The 23420-nt window shown below is 46.0% G+C and overlaps 1 protein-coding gene across 1 annotated transcript in view; it reads right to left on the reverse strand.

Annotated features, from left to right (window-relative positions):
• Window positions 1–8150, reverse strand: part of LOC135912531 (mucin-4-like) — a 67351-nt gene extending 59201 nt beyond the window's left edge. The window contains exon 1 of the mRNA XM_065444987.1: window positions 7940–8150. Coding sequence (XP_065301059.1) covers window positions 7940–8150 — 211 coding nt within the window. The remainder of the gene's footprint in view (window positions 1–7939) is intronic.
• Window positions 8151–23420: the final 15270 nt, after the last annotated feature.

A 23420-nucleotide genomic window follows, 5' to 3' on the forward strand; every position in this document is an offset into this window, starting at 1 on the left:
CCAAAAAGGAAATCGGTGGGAGTTTTGGAGGTAACAACGCGTACCGAGGTGCTTCGGACTGATCACGAAGGTGTATAGAGGAAGGCAAGTAAGAATGAGTGCAGCCGCCTTCGCGGCTGCAATCATTCTGTGACGTTGGTGACGTTGGTTGGTGTGACGTTGGCTGTGACGTTGGCTGTGACGTTGGTGAAGTCTAACATTCAGAAAAAGAAAGTGGTTCCAATGTTGTGTATCGGGCACAGAGCACCATGCTAGTTCGCACACAGCACAATATTTCAGAATAACGCCTTTTTTTTCGAAACTCCTGTATCCAGGGGCGTAGCCAGGGGGGGGGGGGGGGGCTTATGGGGCTTCACCTACCCCCCCCCCCCCCCCCGAAATATTTTCATGCTGTCCATGCGCCACCGGTCAAAACAAACCTCGGCGCCGGAAATTATGCGCGATTTTGTGTGGAATGTCCTTTTCACGCTCGAAATAACATTTTAGTGCGAACATTACGAATTCGGGCTGGATTTCGCGGCAACGCCCATGCACCGGGAGCCACATATCGTAACACAAGGAGCTCCATCCGAGCACAAAGTTCCAAAGACGTGGCGGGCGGGCTCGTCGCGGCATCTCGCTGAGGCCGCGGAATCGGGAGCGCTTGGATTTCAATTCTGACATTTTAGGGGTATTAAGTACTAATAAACTTTTCATGCGAAAGGTGCATTGATATTTCCAAAGTCGTGCTTTAGATTTTCAATTCCGGAACTTTGTGAGCTTAATGTTGTTATAAACATCTGACGCCAAAAGTGCATTGACTTTTCTAAAGTCTTAGATCGGAACATACAACGAGACAAGCCAAATCAACATACTATCAGACAAGTTGACAAAACACGCAGCGAGATACGATGAGACGAAGCGTTGTGGTGGTTCATTTGTGCCGTCATGTCGCATTACAAAATTACATTTTTCTTTCACCTACGCCAAAGCATCCATGTCAAGGCACTAAAGCCAGCCAGGGTAACTACGTTCTTATTTATTTTTTCTACTTCGACTTTTATCCGTGAGGACACATTGAGCCTCTTAAATTTCTTTATTCTCGCTACCCTACCCGCGGGCTGCCAGAGTGCATGCGTGTTTCTTGTGTTGCCCCGAAACCACCGCGCGGCGTACTTCGGCGCGCGTGTGGTTTTCTCTGGCCGAATGAATTTTCGCCTGGCAGAGTTTCGGACGCCTTCTGGCTAGCAGACGAGAAAAAGAAACAATGGTCGCTCACCGCCATCACAGTGAAGACTTGACGGATTACACCGTGTTCGCTTGAGTGCAACCTCTCCAGGCAGTCTTGTCTCACCGGTGTAATACCGAGCACTATGGGTAGGGTTCTCGGTGGACCAAGCGTCTCACGTTTTCTTCGATGTTCATTCGGTAGCCACATTAGGTGCCCAAAGTAGGCATTGGATTGTGGTCAACATACTCTCCTTTGCGTTTTTTTTTTCATTTCGGTGTCCCCGCCCCACAAAAGAAAAAAAAAGATACATTGTTGCGTTGCAGTGAATTGTTGCATGGTGGCAGTTTGTTACTTCTTTTGCGGAAAGTAATCGGCCATGGCACGCTTCGGTTGCCGGATACTATTATTATATTATTGTGATAGTAATTATATGAAGACTCCAGGCGCATCCCTGCTGTCGCCGTCGCCCTCATGTTTCGTATGAAGTCTCAGGGCAATAATATCGTGACCGCGCGCCGCATGCTGTATGTGCGAGTGAAAGAGTAGGGGGTGGAATGGGTGAGCCCACGTGTACGTTGAACACTGCATTTCATTGGCCACTGTGAATCATTGAAGAAAGCGGTTGAAAAAGGACGTGAAAGTTGCAAAGACGATCCAAGACAGGGCCAAAGCCATCGTGCAATCACCCCCAACACAAGTGAAAAAGTTGATGAGCTGATGAGACAAGAACGGAGCATAAACATCGATGAACTGGCAGAACGTGTGGACATCAGTCGCGGTTCGGTTCACTCCGCAATTCATGAACATCTCGGTCATCGGCTCTTGTGTGCGCAATGGATGCCCAAGATTTTGAACCACCGCCAGAAGAAGGTTCTGCGCTGCCTTCACTCATCTGATCCGGTATAACAATGAGGGTGAGACTTCTTGTCTGCATTTGTGATCGGGGACGAATAATGGTGCCACTACTACGAGCCTGAAGCACAACGGCAAAGCTTACAGTAAAAACATTCGAATTCACCGCCCCCAAAGAAAGCAAAGGCCGTCATTTCCGCCGGAAAGGTGTAAGGGAAAGCGGACCAATCCGGTTATCTATTTTCAGGCCGCTGGCTCGGCCCCATCGAAACCCTCTTCACTTGAGCGTGCTCTTCGCCTCCTGGAAGCCAATCACAAACAAAAAAGCGCTCAGTCTGGGCAATACTATTTGTTTTGAAGGCAAAGAAAAATGACCTTCTATAAACTAAGAGGGCGCTTGAATGGGCTCTTGAGGTGACGCTGTGGGTCACCACCCGATGCTTACGTCGGCGGTTACGCAAATTTGACGTAAGAAGATTGGAATAGAAACACGTTGGAATAGTTTTACGTTATAGGGCCCCAGCTCCATTTTTGCCAGTCTTATTATTTCCACAACGCGAGAATCTGGAAAGAAAGTCCAACAGATGGAGATACAATGTTGTTGGCCGGCAGTGCATTCGTCTCTGTGTACGTTTCCACTAGCCGGTTGGCAGGAAAGCTTAGAAAGTAGATCCTAATCGTATGCATAGATGCAGACAGGGAGATAACGAGAACAACGTTATCGATAGCTGAACTCCATTTTCGTGATAAGATTTCACGGCATTTGTATTTTCTGCGGGCCAAATAACTAGCACTAATTTATTTGCCCGGTCTGACTGTGCACCATCTAGCTGTCTTGATTGCTGAATTGCAGTGGTGTCGCTAGCATGACCATGAGACAACTCTACAGTCAAATTTCTTGTTGTTCTTTTTTTAGCAGTCCTATCATGACCATCATTTTTTAGCATTCAACGGCCCTTTTCAAGGTTGCACAGGGGAACACCTAGAAAGGACACCGCTGCACAAACCTACAGTTTTGCTTCATAGCTGAATCCGTGCGTAATATTGTACAACCATTGAGAAAAACCGCGAGCAAAAAACAAAAGAGTGAACTCGTGTGCGGCTCTTTCCGGCACATGCTCAGAGGTCGTGTTCGAAAGCACGGTTCAAAAAAGAAAGAGGCATTTCTCACCACACAAAGAAATCCAGGCAGCCGTTCTCGTATTGCCCCCGGCAAACGCCCGCATCGCTGCTCCGCGAGCTTTCCGTCTCGCTTCTCTCGCGTTTTACCATTCTTGTCGTGGCCGTGGCTTGTAAATGCCACCACCGAGTGAACGCCTTCCTAACGTCAAGCTGATATTCGTGGAACAAGTGTGGAGTTAATATGAATTTATAGTTTTCTGCCGTCACACGGTTGCTTCTAGGGGTTGAATATCTGCCGTCGACAATCATGCAGTCGTCGTGGCATGTGAATAGTTAACGCGAGTAGGATATTCCAATCTGGTTTCTATAAGATATTCCTACATGTAGTAACGGCAGTGTGGGCTGACTTTGAGTACGCAGTGCTCGTAGATCGCGTGTTCGCCTTTGTATGCCTGTGAGTGGACACTGCACAAAGCTAGCGCGTTTTCTGCTCGTCCGTATGCACGCACTGACGGCCGCTTTGAATGGCCCACTCATTTGTACATGGCTTTGTTGTTGTCTTGTTTTTTTTTCACAATTGTTGGTGCATTTGTGCGCACTCTAGAGTACACTGGTCTCCCAAAGAATTTCGCTAAGCCACGCATGCTACAAACAATCCAGCTATTATTAGTCTCGAACAGACTGAAGAGTAACTATAGATTGAATCGTGTAGACGTATCACGATATGCCAAACAAGGACAAAGCATAACCATTAGAACGTAATCGATTTAACCGTGGTAAACCCGCAACATTCTTGAAATCTAGGAGCAAATAAGAGAGAGAGAGAGAGAAGAAGAAGAAATTAAAGGCAAGGATTTTAATCAGAATTGGGCCCTGTTGGTATGCTCTGCTGAGGGAAGGGGAGGAAAAGATTAAGAGAACGAGAGGAAGTCGACAGGTGATGGGCACTGGAGTTGTCCAAATAATAAGAATTCTCAGCACTGTCTCACAGATGGTCGCCCACTCCGGTTGCCTTCCGATCCTGAGCAGCGTGTTTGTGGCTTCTTCAGCTGCGATACGCTAAAGCCACGGCCCCAATATATCATCCAGAAAGAAAGGTATTCAGCGGGTCTGGTTTAGAACGATGCGGTGGGAAAATCGTTTATTTTCGATGGACGGGCAGCATAGCACTGGTGTCCTACAGTTTCTTCACCACAACCGACATTGCACTGGTTGTGTAAGGCTATACGGCAGAAATATGGTTTAGAACGCACACCAAGCGATCCCTTTCAACAACCTTAAGCATTCCTCATTTGTATAGCGGAAATCAGATAAGGACTACTGACATCCTGGTGCCAGCATGGCAGGTGCGCATGCCCTCTGAAAGTGACAACATTGATCGATCTAGTGTGTACGGTGTGCAAATGCTTATAGCGTTAAAGCTGCGCTTGCGCGAATCAAGGCTAAAAGTATGTGTGGACTGCTCGCGTTTTGCGCGGCAGTAGCGCGAAAGTGGCACGGAACAAAGGAGAGAAACACAAAGGACTACTGCTCGTCCTGTGTGGTTTGTTTCCTTAATGCGATTAACATGCTTTAGGAACTTCACCCAGTTTGAGGTGTGTCTGTTGGTATGTCCATCCCCGTACGCCAACTTAGGTTACTAAGTAGTCCATTGTCGAATAGGCAAACCATCGGGCTTGCTGTGCTGAGGGGGCTGTAAATTTACTCTGCAAGAGAGATAGAGAGAGAGAAACAACTTTATTGACCCATAATGAAATAGAGCGCGCTAAGCGCCTGATGGGGTGGCTCCCTCTTCACGGGTTCCATATGTTTCCAGGGCCGTCTGGCCCCTGTGGATCACCTGGGGCTGGTCTTCCAGGGTGGGGCCAGATAGCAAGACGTCCCATCGCTCGTAAAGGGTGGGGATAGAGAGGGGTTAGTTGTGGATGTAGGTGGGGGGGGGGGGGAGTTGTCTCTGGAGAAATTGCACTGTCCTATGACGTGCCGGAGGGTGACTAGTGCATTGCAGTGAGGACATGTGTTCTCGTATCTTTCTGGGTATATTATGTCCTCGAGGCAGGGTTGGGGAAAGGATCCTGCCTGGATTTGCCTATATATCCTTTGTTCAGCTCTGGTCAAGGAGTGGTGGGGGTGTGAGAATGTCTTCCTACCGCCCCTTTAATACTCGACAATATATGTGTAACTGGTGATGGGTTGCCATCCCCTTACCTCCTCCTCGGTGGCCCGGGAGTTGAGCGCTCGGGCCTGTTGATGAGCATATTCGTTGCCCTCAACTGAACAGTGGGCCGCGACCCAAACTAGTTCGATTGTTTGTTTAGGAGGCATAGCTTTTGCGAGGATTTGTAGTGCTGTAAAGTGCACCCAGCCAGATCTGTAGTTCTTGTACGCAGCTTGTGAGTCCATGACGATATTGGTGACGCTAGGTTGCAGGAGTGCGAGGGCTATCGCCGCTTCTTCTGCTTGCTCCGAAGACGGAGTGTTAATTGATGCGTATGTGATCAGCTTGCCCAGCCCTGTGACCGCGACCGTTGCCCTCGTGGAGCCTTTGGGTAGGACAGTCTTGTCCGGCGTGCCTTGTGGGGTTCATGTTGCGTGGTAGTGGTTTGCATTCCAGCTTCTCAGTCCACTTTTCGGGTAATTGGCCGTGGTGGATGTAGTGTGATTCTTGCCATCTGATCTTGCTGAGGACGCTTGTGCCCGCCTTGGTCTGGCTAAGGCGGACCCTTTGATTGGATTGGTGGGCTGCTACGAGCTGGGCTACTGTGTTGCGGACTGCCATTTGAAGTAATTTTGTCGTGGATGAACTTATGGGAATACCCAGGGCCTGCTTCCTTGCTTTCCTGATTATTGCGTGGACCTGCCGTGGTTGCTCAGTGGCTATGGTGTTGGGCTGCTGAGAACGAGGTCGCGGGATCGAATCCTGGCCACGGTGGCCGCATTTCCATGGGGGCGAAATGCGAAAACACCCGTATACTTGCATTTAGGTGCACGTTAACGAACCCCAGGTGGTCGAAATTTAATTCCGGAGTCCTCCACTACGGCGTGCCTCACAATCAGAAATTGGTGTTGGCACGTTAAACCCCATAATTAAATAAAATTATTGCATCAGGTTGTATGACGTCCTTCTTAAGGAGTTGCGTGTACGGCGCTGCGTAGACGATTCGTGAGATAACAAAGGCCTGAACGAGGTACCAGGGGTCCGATTCCTTCAGACCCCTTCACTTGTTGGCCACTCGTCTGATCATGTTCAAGATCTGGTATGACGTGAGCTTTATTTTTCTGATCATGGCCATTGCCTTGCCGTCTGCTGGGATCAGGAGGCCCAGGATCCTGAGTTGAGGTACCGGGAGGATCCGGATCCCTTCCAGAGCGATTCCTATGTTTTCTGCTTGTTTTCCTGATGCACGTGGTCTGACACTGGTCAGCTCCGACTTTTGAGGTGAACAGCAAAGGCCACAGGTCTTCGCATAGCTGTTGACCGTGTCAGCTGCTTTTTCGAGGGTGTCTTCCATCCAGCCATCCGACCCTGCCCTCACAGTCCAGAGAGTAATGTCGTCGGCATATAATGCATGGCCCAGGCCATCCATTGATTCAAGAAGCTTGGGCAATGGCAAGACATCCATGTTGAACAAGAGAGGTGAAAGGACCGAACCTTGCGGCGTTCCTCTAACCCCTAGGGAGATCAGTTGGTATATCACCTCTCCTACTCTGATCCTGGCCGTTCGGTTGCCAAGAAAGTCTCAGATGTAGTTGTACGTTTTCACTCCGCAACCCGCGTTGCGTAGGCTGCGGAGGAAACTTTCATGCGTGAGGTTATCAAGGCACCTTTGAGGTCGAGCGCTAGTAGCGCTCGCGGCGCCTGCTTCGTTGCCCGCTTAAGTGCCAGCTCGTTGAGTTGTACGCGAACACGCTGGGTGCCCAGTTGTTGCCTAAAGCCATACATTGTCTAGCCATCACGTACGCAGACAGCAACAGAGTCATACCCGACTTAGATACAGGGTGCGTGCTTCCTTACGCGGGAATAGCGCGTAACATAAAACCCCCGCCGGGGAGTAACAATATCCGACTCCAGGTTCACCCCCGTATTCTGCCACAACACGTCTAAGGTTCCCCTCAGCAGGGTAAGGCCTGGAGTGGTGGCCTGGGACGTACTTGTGCCCATGCGGGTGGGAGTTTCTGGTTCGTTGAGGAGGGCTAGGTTGCACTGATCCATGAGGTTCGCCAGCAGCCGGCCTCTCTTGGAGCAAAATTTGTAGCCCCTTATTGAGTGAGTCGCATTGAAATCTCCTGATATCAATAGGGGTCGGCTGCCCGCCTCTCCCGTGCGTTCGAGTAACGTGCCCTCTATGTGCAGATCCTTCTTGGAGGGCCGACAGTATGCGTTGAGTACAAAAAGATGTTGTCTATGCTTCCTGTGCCTCTGCAGTGAATTTCCAAAAGAACGCGTTCACACCGTCTCTGGCTGGTCATGAGCTGCGTCGCAACTATGTTGCTTCGGACTAGGATTGCTGTGTTTTTCTCAAAAGGGATCGGTGTATGTGACGTACCCTGGGAGTTTGGGTCGCGAATCCGTTTCTTGTATTGCAAGGATATCTGGTTTGTGTTCACCATTATCTATGTATTGGTGTAATTCACCTATATTGCTCTTGATTCCTCGACAGTTCCATTCGGCTAAGGTCGTTGTATCTTCCTTCCTATTTTTACGCCTTTCCCCCATCTTGGCTCAAGTTGGTAGTCGTGGACTACTTCCCATACACGCTTTCTCATACGAGGCTCCCTGTTTGGCTTTCTGTGTGGTTAGTATGAGCTGGTTGACATTAGCCTCTAGCGCGTCGATCTTGGCCATCCTGGACGTTGCCAAGCCGATCTGGCTGGCAAGCTGTGTGATCATCTCGGTGAAGGCTTGAATGGGCTTGGCCCACGCTGGTTCCTCAGACGGGCTCGATTCTATTTTCTCTGTCTCCATAGCTGTTCCTGGGGGCTTGGGCTGAGCGTCCCTCCTGGGAATTTAGCGTTTTGTTTCATCCTCGCTACTTTTCGATTTTTCGAACGCCTCCATGCGCGCAAGAAGCGCCCTGATTTGCTGATTTTGCTTAACTGCAAGCGCTTTGAGTTGCATGCATTCCTCACAATTTTTCTTATGGGTATTGGGAAGGGCGGGGCGGGGGGGGGGAATCTGTGTTGCTAAGAGCGATAGGAGATCTATTTCCCCAGCCGACCTGTTTAGCGGCGTTACTCGCCGGCGTGTGGCTCCGGGTCTTCGACCTTGAGCTTAACATCTGGCTGCAGCTGCCCGCGGGTACAGTGAACTAGAAGGCTTTCTAGTGGCGCCAGCGGCTTTCTGGGAGCGGGCCTTTCAGCGTAGAATGATGCGGCGGTGCGGGCGTTGACCACTCTTGACAAATGCCACCGGCCGCACTGCAGCCTCCAGCGGCGCAGCATTATAATGAATGGGGTTTCTTACCAGAAAGTCGATAGCCGATACTTCGGAAGGAAATAAAAAAAGACGTCCATATACGCACACAGAACGAAGAAAGGTTGGCGTGTCCCGTGTATCAGTACGAAGCTAGGAACAAAAACGGGACGGGTTGCTTCAGCGAGTTCACTGTACTTCAGCTACAGTTGTTCAGCTGTTCGTGAGGAAAGCGCATCCGCACGGATGCGCTTGTTAATGGGAGGTGCCTGAAGTATATTTAAGACAGCTCGGTTTATTACTGCACATGCTATACGCAAATGGAGCTGTTACAGTAACCGGCACCGCTACCGGCTTGTGAGGACGCTCGGGGGCGCGTCACGTATGAATGGCCGGGTGGTCATTGCCGCGCACCCATCAAACATTCTATCATGTTTCCTTACACTCATTCTTTTCCTCACGTTTTTTGTTCTTTGTGCAAAATGTCTGAATACGTGCACAGTGTACCGTCCCTTTATTTCAGCAGTTCCGTGCATGCAACTGGCCGGGCTGCCGTGTAAAACTCTATTCGATCCAAAAAAAAGCTTAGCATCGCCTTAAATTTGCATGTCCACATGTTAAAAACTGCAGCTCACTGCCATGTATACTGAGTAGGCAGCGATTACATGATCACTCTTTCTCTGCCAGCTTTTACCCGCTGCTACTCTGCTGTCACCGCCGCCCTAATATGACAACTTGTCGCAGACGCGACAAGATAGACTAGTTTTGAACACATAATTACTTTTGCCAATACACCACTAGAATGTCTTGGGAGCTCAATCTACCTTGGGTTTATGAGTGGAATTGAAGAAATACAACACTTTACACATCTTGTTTCCTATTTCTCCCAGCTTGTGGTCATCAGATTGACAGTGATTTTGAGAGGTACAGTTAAACAGCTTCACGTGAATGTTATCTCAGCATGAACAAGTTAAATGACAAGAGGACAGCGCGTCAGCAACAGAACACTCAAATTAATATTGAAGCTGAAGCCGTCTTCAAGACGCTGCCGACGTAGAAGCAGTCACGGCGTGCATTGAAATGCTAATGTTCAACAAGTGTGAACTCCTAAAGAATAACTCGAAATATGAAGAAGTCATGAGCGACGAATATATTGCGACAGAGTTCTCAGAGGCTTCACGTATGAAGAGGTCATGCTAAGTCATCTCAGAGCACGTGAGACTGCGTTGAAAATCTCAGCACAAAGTTCACCATCGGTGACTGGGACTTATTCAAACAAAGAAACGGGCAGAACTGGAATTCAGCACAGCGTCTCTGTCAAGCTCCCAGAACTGCAGATTCCAATGTTTAAGAGATAGATTTTCTAAAAGCAGTGGTTTGGGGAGCAATTCAACATAGTTGTGCGTGAAAACCATAGCTTGACAAAAGGCGCAAAATTTTTGTCCTTGCGGAATTTGTTGGTCGCCAAAGCAGCTACGTAGATTAATGGACTGCAATCCGCAGGAGGGTCTAAGATGTGGGCGTACTTTACCGGCGATTTGGAAACACGTGCCTCATAATCCGCGAACACTTGGAGAAGTTGCGGTCAATACAATCAGTATCGTCGTCGCCTGGTGTACAAGGAATGCGCAAGTTTCTAGATCACCTCCAGTGCCATATACGTGGACTAAAGGGACTTAAAGTCACTCCTGCAACGTACTTCGCGATGATGACAGATGTCATCCTGAAGGTGCTAGCGACAGATACAGCCGTAAGGTGTCACCACCACGTGGCCACTTTGACTCGTTCAAGGGCATGTTGCTATTCTACGGGCTCTGCAGTAGCAACAACTGTACTTTCAGTAGCTGCGGTTGCCTAGCGCAAACTCCAATATCTTCTAGATAACCTCCCCGTGGAAGCTGAAATTAGGGAAAGATAGATCACTAACGACAATCGAGACGAGACGCACATAAATAATCACGTTGACAGGGAAAGATCGTCTTCACAGTCTTCCACACTTTTATGTGCATCGTCATATAAGAAAGATACGACGTTCTTCTTTTGCACTTCAGATCAGCTTTACACTAAGATTTGTGATGCATCGCTCACAAAAAAAAGACAAATTGAAGAATACTGACCAAAGGCAGTCGTTGTTTTCGATGAACTATGCGGGGTCACTTTCCTCTGAATAGCCGACATCACATACATTGTAAAAAGTGTAACGGAAGGCACGTGTCGTCATTGTGCGACCCTAGGTTGCCGCCAAATGGTAAACGCTAAGGACCTATGGCGGAAAACATAAATCTCCATGTGAGTTCATCTTGCACATATTCCCAAGTACTTCAGCAGACTTTCCTATCGGGGATTTTTTTAAGAGGATGACAGGAATTGTTCATCTTGTCACATTGCTCGGTGAGAAGTCTTGGGGCTCATCAGTGCGCTGGATGCTGCGATTGTACCGTACAGCCTTTCTCGGCTTCCAGAGGTATAATACACCTGTACTGGGAAACATTTGTGCGTCTAACATCTGTACACTTTAGAATCTCCAAGCTCAAGCACTCAGGACGTGTCTCGAACTCCCGATGTGTGCATCTACAGCAGCTACCATAGTCATCACACGTGATCACCTCGATCACCCGATCACGACACGCGTTTCATTTGACGCTCTTAGGACCCATATAAGGCACCTTAGTCGGCTTCGATCGCACCATCTCGCTTGCCTACTCACAATCGGGCCGTGTACAACGGACGCCAACATCATTGCACAGCACCGTGGCTATCTGCCATCCGATTTTACACCTTCTAGAAGACCGCCATCGCATTTGGGACATATGCGCCAACCCTAGGTACACCTTAGTATTCCTGGTTTCAAAATAAAATCTGGTGTACCGATAGCAATGTTAAAACAAGCAACGCTACATTTTATGTATAAGGAGCACCGCACCTGACTCTATGCTTATACTGACGATTTTGGGAAATCTTCTAGTTTGGCAGAAGCAGTTTTTATACAAGTGAAGTCTGTTAAAATGAAGATCCAAATATTCTGTCTTTCAAGCTATACAGGAGCTACAGGAGCGGCACTCACGCTTTTTCTTCAGGAGCTACCTCGTCGTTGGACGATTTTTTGTGACTCGAAAGCAGGCCCTCTAAAGAATACACAGTTCAAAATGCCGCGATTCTCATAAAAAATTTGTGTCGGAGATGCGACATTTACCCCATCGAGCAACACAAGGAAGCGATATGCTTTACCAGACGTTGCCGGTACACTGTGATGTCACCGGAAACAATCGCGCCAACCAAGCCGCCCATTTTGCTCACGATTGTGGCACGTATAGCTCAACTTCACTCGCATGCATAGACGCAGCAGTGTTGCGTCTCAAAGTGGCAAGGGCATTCTTGGCGTTCTTCCCACGGAGTGACCAATTCACCAAAGCCCACCTAGACAACAACGGGGCCTGGCGCTGACTATTAACGGGTCAACAAAGAAATTCCCTTCGATGTAAGAGCAACCACAGCGTTTTGTAGACGGTGTAACGACTGTCAAGGCCAGGCTCCTCAAATCGCTACTAGCTGATCTTCACGGATAGCTAATTGATGCAAGGGGCCAACTGGGCTCTGAACCCTGAAACCCGGACCAAAATCCCAATAGCAGCTACACTTCGTTTTATGACACGCGATTGTACATAAGCCTCCTGCAAATCAACGAGTTCTACGAACAATCGCCCACATTCCCTGGTTCCTAACTTGAAGATGCATCTGCCTCTTCGTCTACCAAGGTTTAAAGAAACTTTGTTATACCGACTGTGACTTGGTGTCGCGTTCACCAAACCATGTTCTCTCATAATTGGGTGGGTCGACAGCCCTACCTGTGACACTTGTGACTGTGAAGAAAATATTTCACATCTTCTGCGCATCTGCCCACGTTATAGCATGGTAAGGCAGGTGGAATGTACCACGTTAGAGACGCTGCACAGCTTGCCACTGTCAGAGCAAAAGATACTGGAGCAGTGGCCACGACGGACATGCGCGCTAAAGGCAACCAGAGCGTTAGTTCGCGTCCTGTGGTCTATGGACTTACGAGATACACTGTGATTGTAACGTGTGCCACTTTAATTTTGTGCGCCGATTCCCGTATCTCTATATCATACTGACTGCAAAAAAAGACGGGGACAGCGGAAGAGAACACAAAAACGACATGGGCGGCTGTTGTGTTCCCTTCCGCTGTCCCTGTCTGTCTTTGCAGTCACTATGATATGCAGTAAGCATCAACTCGGCCATGCTGAAGTTCTTCCCGTATCTGTACTCGCCTTCCTCTCTTCCTATATTCCTAAATTTCACTTACCTTTTCCCTTGCAGGGTAAGAAACCACAATTTTTCTCGTTAACATCCCAGCCTTTCCTTTGTCTGTCTCTCTCGCTCTCTTTCTCTCTCTCTCTCTCTCTCTGATTGTTTCTGCACAAATATGCGGATTCGTTCCAGGCATGACAGATGGAGAAAGTCCGCGGACGTTCATCAGTGAAGACGTTTCGAAAATGTTAAGCCTCAAGGAACTCTGACGAGCAAAACTTCAACCGAACTCCGCCGGTGAAACGAGATCCTCTATAGGCAGGAGCATCGAAGCTAATATGATGACAAAGAATGTACTATAGAAGCGAGTGGAGTTCCTGTCATCTGCCCAGGCTCGATTCAGATGCCTTTGGGCAGCGACTTTGTCAAAGTAATGAAAAAGACTGCCCAGCTCATTGCGGACAAGCTTCTTCAACCGAATATTGCTTCTGTACCCGAATTAGTGTTTTGATTGGTGCAGACCACCTGTGGAAATTTGACAGAGAATAATCAGCGTTTTCCGGTCAACTGTAACATTGTGGCGCATGCTTTGGTGTTAAGATGGATTATCCGAGTAATTGCTTCTGCCAAACCTCATATCACTGTGTAATCAAACGTCGGTATTACGTACGTCTGCGTGGTCATGCAGTCCACAGCTGGTGGGCTAAAAAAAGAGTGTACCAAGAGAACGTACTCCGGTCGGTTCTTCTTGGCAATAACACGTCGCAGAATGTCGCTTTGCAAAGTCATCTCCTGAAATAAATACTTAGAGCACATGTCAACTGACCGTCGCTGAATCACGATTTGACAGCGATGGAGCAAGGCCACAAGTTGAATCACGGCCTACCGAAGCATTAGAGGAACAAGCAGGAGTGATGTTTTAAGTTTACCCGCCCCAACAGAAAGTGTGACCAGCAACGATGGCCTTCCTGCCAGCAACTGGACGCGCTGTTACTTGAAAAATGAAAGACTGATCTAAGAACATAGGCGTACGCACCTGCGGCAAGAGTCAAGGTGAGTTCCAAAGAAGACTCGCATGAGTGCAACAAAGCAATAGCAACAATACCTTGGTTTGAGCGAGTTGGCTCACCTTGACAGTTTTCATACAAACGCGCCAAAGACGAAGCCAAAAAGGTATGCATACGACAAGACTGGCACTACTTCCAACGGACGTTTATTTCAAACGATCCTCTATTTATGCACTGCGCATCACATACATCATGCACTCATCGTCATACACACAAAAGACTGTATAAGTCATTCAGATCATAGGTAGGCGTTTGTATGGTCATTCAGTTCATGTGCCTGGATACCTCGAAAGAAACGCCACTTCTCTTTTCCTGCAAAGCCAAAGATGGACAGCTGACGCACTTGTCACCTGCCTTTCTTATAAAAGGCACTTCAATTATTTCACGTTCTGTTATTGTGTATTCTTGCCTTAAGAAAGCTGTGTCGCTAAACATGAATGTAAGTACATGCGCACTTCTTGCAGTGTTCAGCCAAATGACTACCGTATCCTTTTCTAACAAGGGGGGTATGGTAGCGCGATTCAAAGACGGGACAAAAGAAGACACAAAGGGACACGCACAGCGCTGTGTGTGTCCCTTTGTGTCTTCTTTTGTCCCGTCTTTGAATCGCGCTACCATACCCCCCTTCAAGATGCATTACCAACAAGCCCACATTGCAACCCTCGTGAACCTTTTCTAACGTCATTGTTCTGCTGCCTGGCCCTGTCGTTGAGGCACTGGTCAGTTCGACCCATATAAACGTGTGCACAATCTATCTGATCCACAAGATTTGAAGTACCTTCCATGTGATTAGTCCCGTGATTAGTATGATATTGCATGCGTTTCTGATGTGTTTTGTTTCGGAGGTTACATATTGCTGACAATTTAAAAGGCGCTGAAATGACTAGATTAGCATTGTGTCGGTTTGCGACCGTTTTCAAATTATGTGAAACTTTATGCAGGTATGGAATAACATGTACAGGTCTCTTGTCACTACCTTTGGTTGGGAACTTCCTTCTCCGTTTTAATTGTTGAAGTAATGTCTGGCAGACAGATGAAATGACAGACACTGGAAATTCTGCATGTTTCAATCTGTCTACTTGGCTAGACACACTATGCTCAATTTGGTGAACACATTACTTTTGCAAAGTGCCATGAAGACATGTGGTGGCTATGCCCCTGTTTATCAATTTTTGAAAGTGCGCTATCGAAAGACAAAATGCTTTTCTTGTATCTTGGACTATACCTCCAGTGTGCTTGGTCGTATGACGAAAAGAAAATCTTAAAATCCAGAAACTGAATACAGTTGTCATTGGGAAGTTCAAAAGTAAACTTGAGCCCCTGTGGTAATGCAGCTGATAACTGAACTAAGTTGTCCATCATTCACGAGCCCCTCAGCTGACCGGAAGTCCATTGCATGCACATAACAAATAATGTAAAAAGCTTTTTTTTTGTTTTTTCTACAAACGGATTTCACATAAACTTTGTATTTCACTTCGGAAATGAAAAGTATTCGACATAACAGGTCTTTTCTATGAAATATTCATGCCCGATTCCATTCAGAAATTAGATTATTTGAACACGCCCAGTTTTAGCAATCGCACCATTTTTCCGGCTGTGCGGATTTGTTTAGGAAATTCAAAGATTAAGAAACTCTAAAGAGTGAAATGTTACCGGAGAGTCGCGAGGAGCGTACGAAGTGTGGTGCGACAAAAATACGAGTCACTCAGAGGAATGCCCTAGTCTGCTACCTTACTCTCGTGGAACTTCAGAGAGGTTTTTTCTATCTTTTGTCTTGAGTACATGTTTGGTTTACTAGAACTAAAGAAACGAAATTCAAAACTGAGGCAATGCCACATCAGAAGTTTGGTTATGTTATGTTAGAGTGACGAAAATAACTAAGAATATATTCATCTTTGATTGCAATATGGGCAGAGATACCTTGACACGTGTCAATAGCTTTAAATATTTAGACGTCAGAATAACAAAGAACTTGGTTCGAATATCACATGTATTTAATATATTCAACACAGAAGAAAGAAAGCTTCGGACGTTAAGAACAAAATTAAGGCTTGCATCGGCAAAAGTCAGATTACCTGCATGTTTATCTCTTGTGCGACCGACGCTAGAGTATGCAGCTACCATACTCGTGCAAGAAATACCAGATTGATAAAATTGAGATGGTTGAGAGGAGGGCGGCTAGGTTTATCTTTTCAAGGTATTGATCTACAGATTCAGCAAATGATATGCAAAAAACAGCTTAAATTTCTCTACTTTCGGAGCGCAGAGTAATAGCACGGTTGAAGTTCTTCTGTTCGCTAAATAACGATTTCATTAAATTGAACGTGGGGCAATATTTAAGGCATCGCTCATCATGACGATTAATGAGTGGCCACAATTCCCAATTCATGTCCATAATGGTTCGGATGAACCTTTATAGACTCTCATTTTGCCGCAGATCAATTGAGGAGTGGAACTCGCTGCCATGTGATTTAGAGCAGTCACCTTCCTTAAACATGTTTCAATGTTCTCTGATGCGCCACCTCGCCTTTGATGGACATGTTTACTAGTTGGGGATAGAGTTGTTTATTTGGCTTGAAGTGTATGTTTTGTATATCATTAGGAATGTTACTCTATATATCTATTATATACTATTCCACAGCCCTGTGTATATTATTGCTGTTGTGCACATGTTACAATTGTAATGTTGGCGGCTGGAGGCCCTGTCTGAAGTGCGGTTAATGTTTGCACTGTTTTCATAGGTATTTCTTCCCACCCTGCATCGGCCTTAAAGCGCTAACAGTATTTGAAAATAAATAAATAAATATTGTACGACTTCGGGTGCATCTCACTGCGCGAGTCCTAACAGACCTTGCCGTTCAATCAGTAAGGAGTAAGGTTTTGTCGAGTTTCATCGCAATCAGGAGGGCTACAAAGAGAGCGAGAGAAAACTTCAAATATTGCGCAGGTGCCATCGGTGGGTGTTTGTCAGAGTAAAGTAATAGCTTTAGGCCTGCTGAGAGTTGCACTATACCTTCAGAATACGCCACAGTTCCAAACTGCCTTCGAGAGATGCGTATGATGAGCACTGGTATCAACGTCGGCCCACCAAGCCGCCACCTTTCATTACAGTCTCCGGAATCGGCCGGGTTTACTCGGCCAGACAACCACACAGCCACCCACGCATAGTGCAGGGGCAAAGAGTCAAAGAAAGAATCGCGTTAATATACGTTAGTGAGCGACCAATCACCTCCGTTCAGAGACTCGCTGGTCGCTTGCATCACTGCCAATTCCATGCGATTTGCCAGATACCGTCGACCCGCAATGCGTGCGGCCTGAGTCAGCCACTCGGCAGACGGAGTAGGCTGAGCTTCAGTTTGGAGGGAAGTGATGACCTACGTAAGCATTTCCTCGGAATACGGGGTGCGCCTGTTAGTGCTTCTGTTGTGTTTGCAGTTTGGTGGGTGCATCCATTACTGTAGTATCCCTATGAAATGGTTCCTGGATGGCGTTAATGAGGTATCGTTAGCACTCTGCCTGATATTTGTGTCTCACCGTCCCGTTAGTTGCGCAGAGTAAATGTCTTCTGTCCTCCTAGTGTAATCTCTGTGTATCAGTGTTTTTGTTTTAAGGAGCGGCCAATCAAAGTCTAGAAAGAAGGGGGCTCAGCGTAATGCTTCTAGAGCCACGCTGTTTAGCCCTTTCTTTACACTCCAGTCTCTCGTTCCCTAAATTCCAGAGTTTCTTTCTTTATTTTTTTATGGACTTGAGTTTCTGTGGCATCTGACCCCTTGGAAGAACTATGCAGGTTCGCTTACTGTCTGGGCCTAATGACACATTTCTGGATTACGTGCACGCGTCATTTCTACGTCTGGCAAGGGCTGACAGTTTACCCCAATGTAGCAATACTCGCGAGCAAACGTTTAGAGACCAGTGTTGCCACAAAGTGTTCCTTCTTCGTACGGTGGGAATTAAAGGGTGAAATCAAGTTGTACTGCCTCCATGTGCCTGTTCGACCAACGCAATATATTTAAGCAATGTCCCGGTGCAGAACTGTGCTAAAAGTGTTGTCTCTTTCCGATACTCTGATCTCAACACTTTTGCTGGCCAGTGCCCTTCTTTTCTGGGAAGGTTTGTTGTGTTGTTCATGCTTTTTTGTTTGTTTGTTTGTTTGTTTGTTTGTTTGTTTGTTTGTTTGTTTGTTTGTTTGTTTGTTTGTTTGTTTGTTTGTTTGTTTGTTTGTTTGTTTGTTTGTTTGTTTGTTTGTTTGTTTGTTTGTTTGTTTGTTTGTTTGTATGTTTGTTTGTTTGTTTGTTTGTTTGTTTGTTGCAGCTATGGCAGATAACGATGACTCAACTGCTGCCTCATTGTCGAAGGTATGGTTCTGGTTGCGGTAGTAGTACATTATTCATTACTATGTGCGTTCCCTGTTTTTTAAATTGTCCATGTGTTTGGACGTACCAGCGTAACTACTAGTAAGACGCTGTCTTGTTTATCTCGCTATATTTTACAGAAAGAACTCGGCGGTTTCTTCGATTCCATGCCAGTAAAATTGAACATAACAGGAGCAATTCGAAGCGTTCGTGAAGATATTCTTAGCAAAGTTAGAGCAGCGGTCAGCATATACATTTTACCAACAGTTGTCGACCCTGTCACGTAAAATGGGTAGCTTCGCTTCGACAATATAAATTTAACGCTGACCTGCGGAGGGCAACCTCCATCTTCGTCTTCGCACCAGTGACAGTGTGTCATATTCAGTGACGGTTGACGGGGCAGTCGACACAGAATCGGCTGTTTCGATAACTTGCGCGAATTACCAAACACAAAAAAATTAAATGTGCGCCCCATCGGCCAAAATGTGCAGCAGTGACAGCTGTGATGTCCAGTTCAGTGTCACGCCCAGTAAGACATTCACCGTTTCCCACAGTGTGCCATTTTATTTTATTGATTTTTTCTGACAGCCAACCATGTTCAAACACAGAAAACTCAACGAGAAGTTAAAGGCTACATCAGCTTGACAGTGGCTTCTTTCCTCCAGACATAGTTCGGTTACCGGAAAACATGATATTAATAGATTGTTTGAGTGATTAACGGATTTTAATGGCACAAGGGCCACTTCTGGGCAAATAGCGTCAAACGAAAGGTGTAAGAATGACGGTAACAAAGAATGAAACATGGCTGTAAAGGGGCGTAAAATAGGTCCGTATATGTCTTAAATTATATATATATAATGGGTTTTCTTTAAAGTTCAGCACGCAGGACCCGACGTAACATACGCAGGAAAGAGACGACGAACTTTTTGGAAGACTTCTTTAATTAACGTTTTCAGCTGGTGGACCAGCCTTCGTCAGAGTACAGTACTGTACTCTGACGAAGGCTGGTCTACCAGCCGAAAACGTTAAGTAAAGAAGTCTTCCAAAAAGTTCGTCGTCTTTTTTCTGCGTATATATATATATATATATATATATATATATATACGAAAATAATGGCAATGATTAGTGGGGAGAGCTATGATCATAAAATATTTGCAACTCTGATTAAGCGAGGGGGACATTACTAGAATAAATGGACACAAAGAACTGCAAAAATACGAGCACTAGTAATGTCCTGCGTAAGATGTTACAAGAAGCATTGGAAAAGGTAACTACAAAGAAAACCAATTTCCAATCGACTTCTATTAGCTATGTTTCAAACAGAAGCAGGTGTGTACTGTGCTTACATCGGAAAAGAAGGAGACAGTTGTCTACTCTGGCACGTGTGAGACCGAATTGTATGGAATATGTAGGTGGCGATTACATTGCCATATTAGGACGCGTGAAATATGGGAAAAATAACACCAATTTGTGCGATAACGCAAGGTGACGATACAGCCACGTAAAACATTCAACAAAGCTGAAATCGACTGTCAGAGATGTCATTCGGACCTCGCATGAAACATAAATATGCGGAAAAAGCAAAGTTCCGTAACTATTTACAACGCTTTTATTAAGCCTAGAACTTGAAAGCTTTGCCACATATTACACTTACCACGACTCCCCCCTCCCCCCCCCCAATTCTCGTTATGTGGAAACTTGGTGTATGGTACTTTTATTTCGGATATCCAGAAATCTAGCTTATAACGCCCAACGTGACACTTCTCGTTTTTGTTTTTGATTTTCTTTATCTCCTCCAGAAAAAAAGTTCACTACAAGTACACAAAGTGTTGTTGCAACCTATAGCCATCGAGGCTAGTAGCGGGACCATTAAAGAAAATGCATATATTTTTTTAATTTGCAGTTACGTAACATACAGAAACCCACAAGTTTTATAAATATAGCAAAAAAAATATGCGAGAAGATGATAACTCCCAATAATTGTTATGCGCATATTTAAGAATTGCATAGTGCTTATAAAAAGTGATTATAGCTTTAACATCATTAGAAGTAGAATTCCTAATTAGGGCCGAAATTAATTCGAGTAACCTCTTTCCATAAATAATTTTACAGATAGGCAGGTTAAATTGACTATTAATACAGGCTCTCGTGTTCCGTGTAGGTAATGCAAATATTTGCTTAATGGAAGTGCTTCGTTTTAAGCTAACACTTGATCAGTGACTTGACCGACCTCGCACAATGTTTAGTGGCCATATCCGAACTGATTTAAAGAGGTGTGCGTTGTGATCCACTGACCTAGCGAATGTTGTCAATCTTAATGTGTGTATTCGTATTTCGCTAATCGGTTTACATATATATATACCTAAACTATGTGGCGTATTTGCTAGAGGAATTTTTTTTATAAGTTGCCTTTACTCCACATGCTTACGCACACACGAACTTACTATGACTACAAATGCCCCGAAATCGCTGAACTTGATATTGGCGGCCTCTGTAGTCATGCCAAGGCAGCGGGCTAAATTTCGCGCCGCTCGTAAAACACACTCATAATCTTCCGGAGCATTTGCGTACGTAGTGTATTGCAACTACCGCAATCACACAGACACTTTAAACATTACCTGCAGATTACTTATGACCTCTTTCTTATTCTAGACGAATATGAACAAGCTACACCTTGTATTTCACCGACGACACTGGAGAAACCAACTACAAACCTTGTTGGACAGACGAAAATAGGAAAGGAAAGGTCGTTCATGCAGCATTTATCTCCAATGCTTTTATTTAAGCCAGGAAAGTGAGCGTTAATTTCGCCACACAATTTCACTTAATATTCCCTTATTTTAGCCGTATGTTGCGTTGGTATCATCTGCAGTTGTTTTATGATTCTGGGAAACATTGAGAATAATGGCAGCCTGACCTTCTGGAACGTTTGGTAAGTAACTTTCCAGAAACACTGTGATGAACCTAAACAGATTCAACATCTATCGTTTGTCAGCCACAAGATGCTTCCTAGTTGAACGAAATACAAACGCCGTGTCTGGCATAGTTCACCGAGGAGCGAGGAGAAGCGACTACATGCTTCATAAAACGCATAAAATTGAAGAACGCGCAACATTCAGTAGTTATTTTCAAAACAGATAATAAGCCTACGCACACCAAACTTTGTGATCCCCATTTTTTCAAAATATGAAATCTCTGCCATTCGTGGTCCTTGCAAGAAAGCGAAGATAACGTAAATGGAGAAAAAAAATAAGGGTTTAATAGTTTTTATTTAATCCCTAAATGATATGCACGCTTTAAATTTTTCCTGCTTTTTTTTTTTTCCTGCTAAAGAATCAGTCGAAACACAGCATCACTAACTGTTATTTAAGAAACTTCATGAAAAGCATCTAAGATTTTTAGAGCCTCGTTGCAAATAAGGCTTTCCAAGAGTGAGTGGCTGCTGCACGGCTATCTTTCCAAAACGGCTAAGTTAGTTTTGCCAAAAAATGATAAGAAGATAGAAAGGCTGCTGAAGGACACGTGTACCGTAGACGCATGTAAAATGGCCCGTGGAATGGCCCGTGGAACAGAGTGGAATGGTTATCGTTTTTGCTGGGCGTTTTAACTTCTACAGTGTTGTTTTCACGGCATGCGTAAAACGTGTCGCTGCCCTTCCGTTCAGTGCCCTCTCAAAAAGGGCATTCATTGTGTCGTATATAAACAAATAAGTTTAAAAAATGGACAGGTTGTTAACGGCTTGCACAGCGCATGCACTTTGTTGGAAAAGGCTGCAGTGCAAAGCCGAAACTTTTGACGAGCGGTCTGACTTGCGCAGTTATATCCCATGTCATTACAACTTCCCAGTCTGTGAGTGCTGTACAGACGCCGGAGGGGAGGTCGCGGTGAAAGATATAGCTTTGTGATGAATCCTGTAGTGGTCTGCCAGGCGAAATCGCAGGCTATGGCAGATGGAAATGATGAGAAATCAAAATTATGTTGTTGTTGTTGTTGTTGTTGTTGTTGTTGTTGTTGTTGTTGTTGTTGTTGTTGTTGTTGTTGTTGTTGTTGTTGTTGTTGTTGTTGTTGTTGTTGTTGTTGTTGTTGTTGTTGTTGTTGTTGTTGTTGTTGTTGTTGTTCCCTATAAACTCCAATACGCAAGGGATGGAATCGGGGACGAAGCGCGCCGTCTCCCGTCGCGCGCAAGGCTCCGGGAGGAGGGTAGTGAGTGCGGGTGCGTTATATTCCGGGCCGCTGTATCTTGAAAGTAGAGACTTTTAGCTTGTACGCTATTCCGGTAAACGGGAGCGGCTTGGGCGGATTACCGGATGGTCGGGGCGTAAACGTGAGCGGGGAAGCCGCCTGGTGTTGTAGAGCTCAACCCGACAAACGCATAGCTAAAACTGCAGTAACTCACCATATCCTGCTTCGCCACTCGTGCAAATTTTTGGCAGCGGCGTAATTGTGAACACGATTACGCCACTGTCGAAAATTTACCCCAGCAGCTAAGCAGAATACAGTAATTAGCTCTGTGTTTGTGTGGTTGAGCTTTGCGCCACCAGCTGGCGCCACCGATCGGGCCGCTCACCTTGAGGCCCCCGCTAAACCGGAAAACCGCCCGCGCTTGCCCGAATACCGGACACGCTAAAATCTGCGCAAGGGACAAAGCCCACCGCGCGCTCTTTCCGCGGCTTATGTCACGTTGACGCGAGACGCAGCCCGAAGGTCAATTGGCTCGTTGCAGGTGCCGCACGTCCTCACTCCAACATTTGTACAGCGAGTTCCCGCGGTCATCGAGTGAGATCTGTTCATGTTTGCTTGCGCGCGCCTGACACCATGCTTGTTAAGTCAGTAAGCGAATGTTAGCGAGTTTATACGGTCGATAACACTACTATCTTTACTTCGTATCGCTGTCTACTAATTTGCTGACGCAATCGATGCTTCGCCTTTCGGGCGAGACTGCGAGTTTTGTGAGCTACACATAACCAGAAACAAATACAAGCATATATACGAATAATCCTTCGATATAAACAAATAAATCAACACATAACTGCGATAAGTATAGTATTCAGTATGTTTAGCAGCAGTTAATTAAGGTCACGAAGTGTGGTTTCATATATTTTACCCCTTAGAGGCCTCTTCACATTGTTCTGCATATG

The sequence above is a fragment of the Dermacentor albipictus genome, chromosome 2, assembly GCF_038994185.2.
Source record: "Dermacentor albipictus isolate Rhodes 1998 colony chromosome 2, USDA_Dalb.pri_finalv2, whole genome shotgun sequence".
NCBI classification, from domain to species: Eukaryota; Metazoa; Arthropoda; class Arachnida; order Ixodida; family Ixodidae; genus Dermacentor; species Dermacentor albipictus.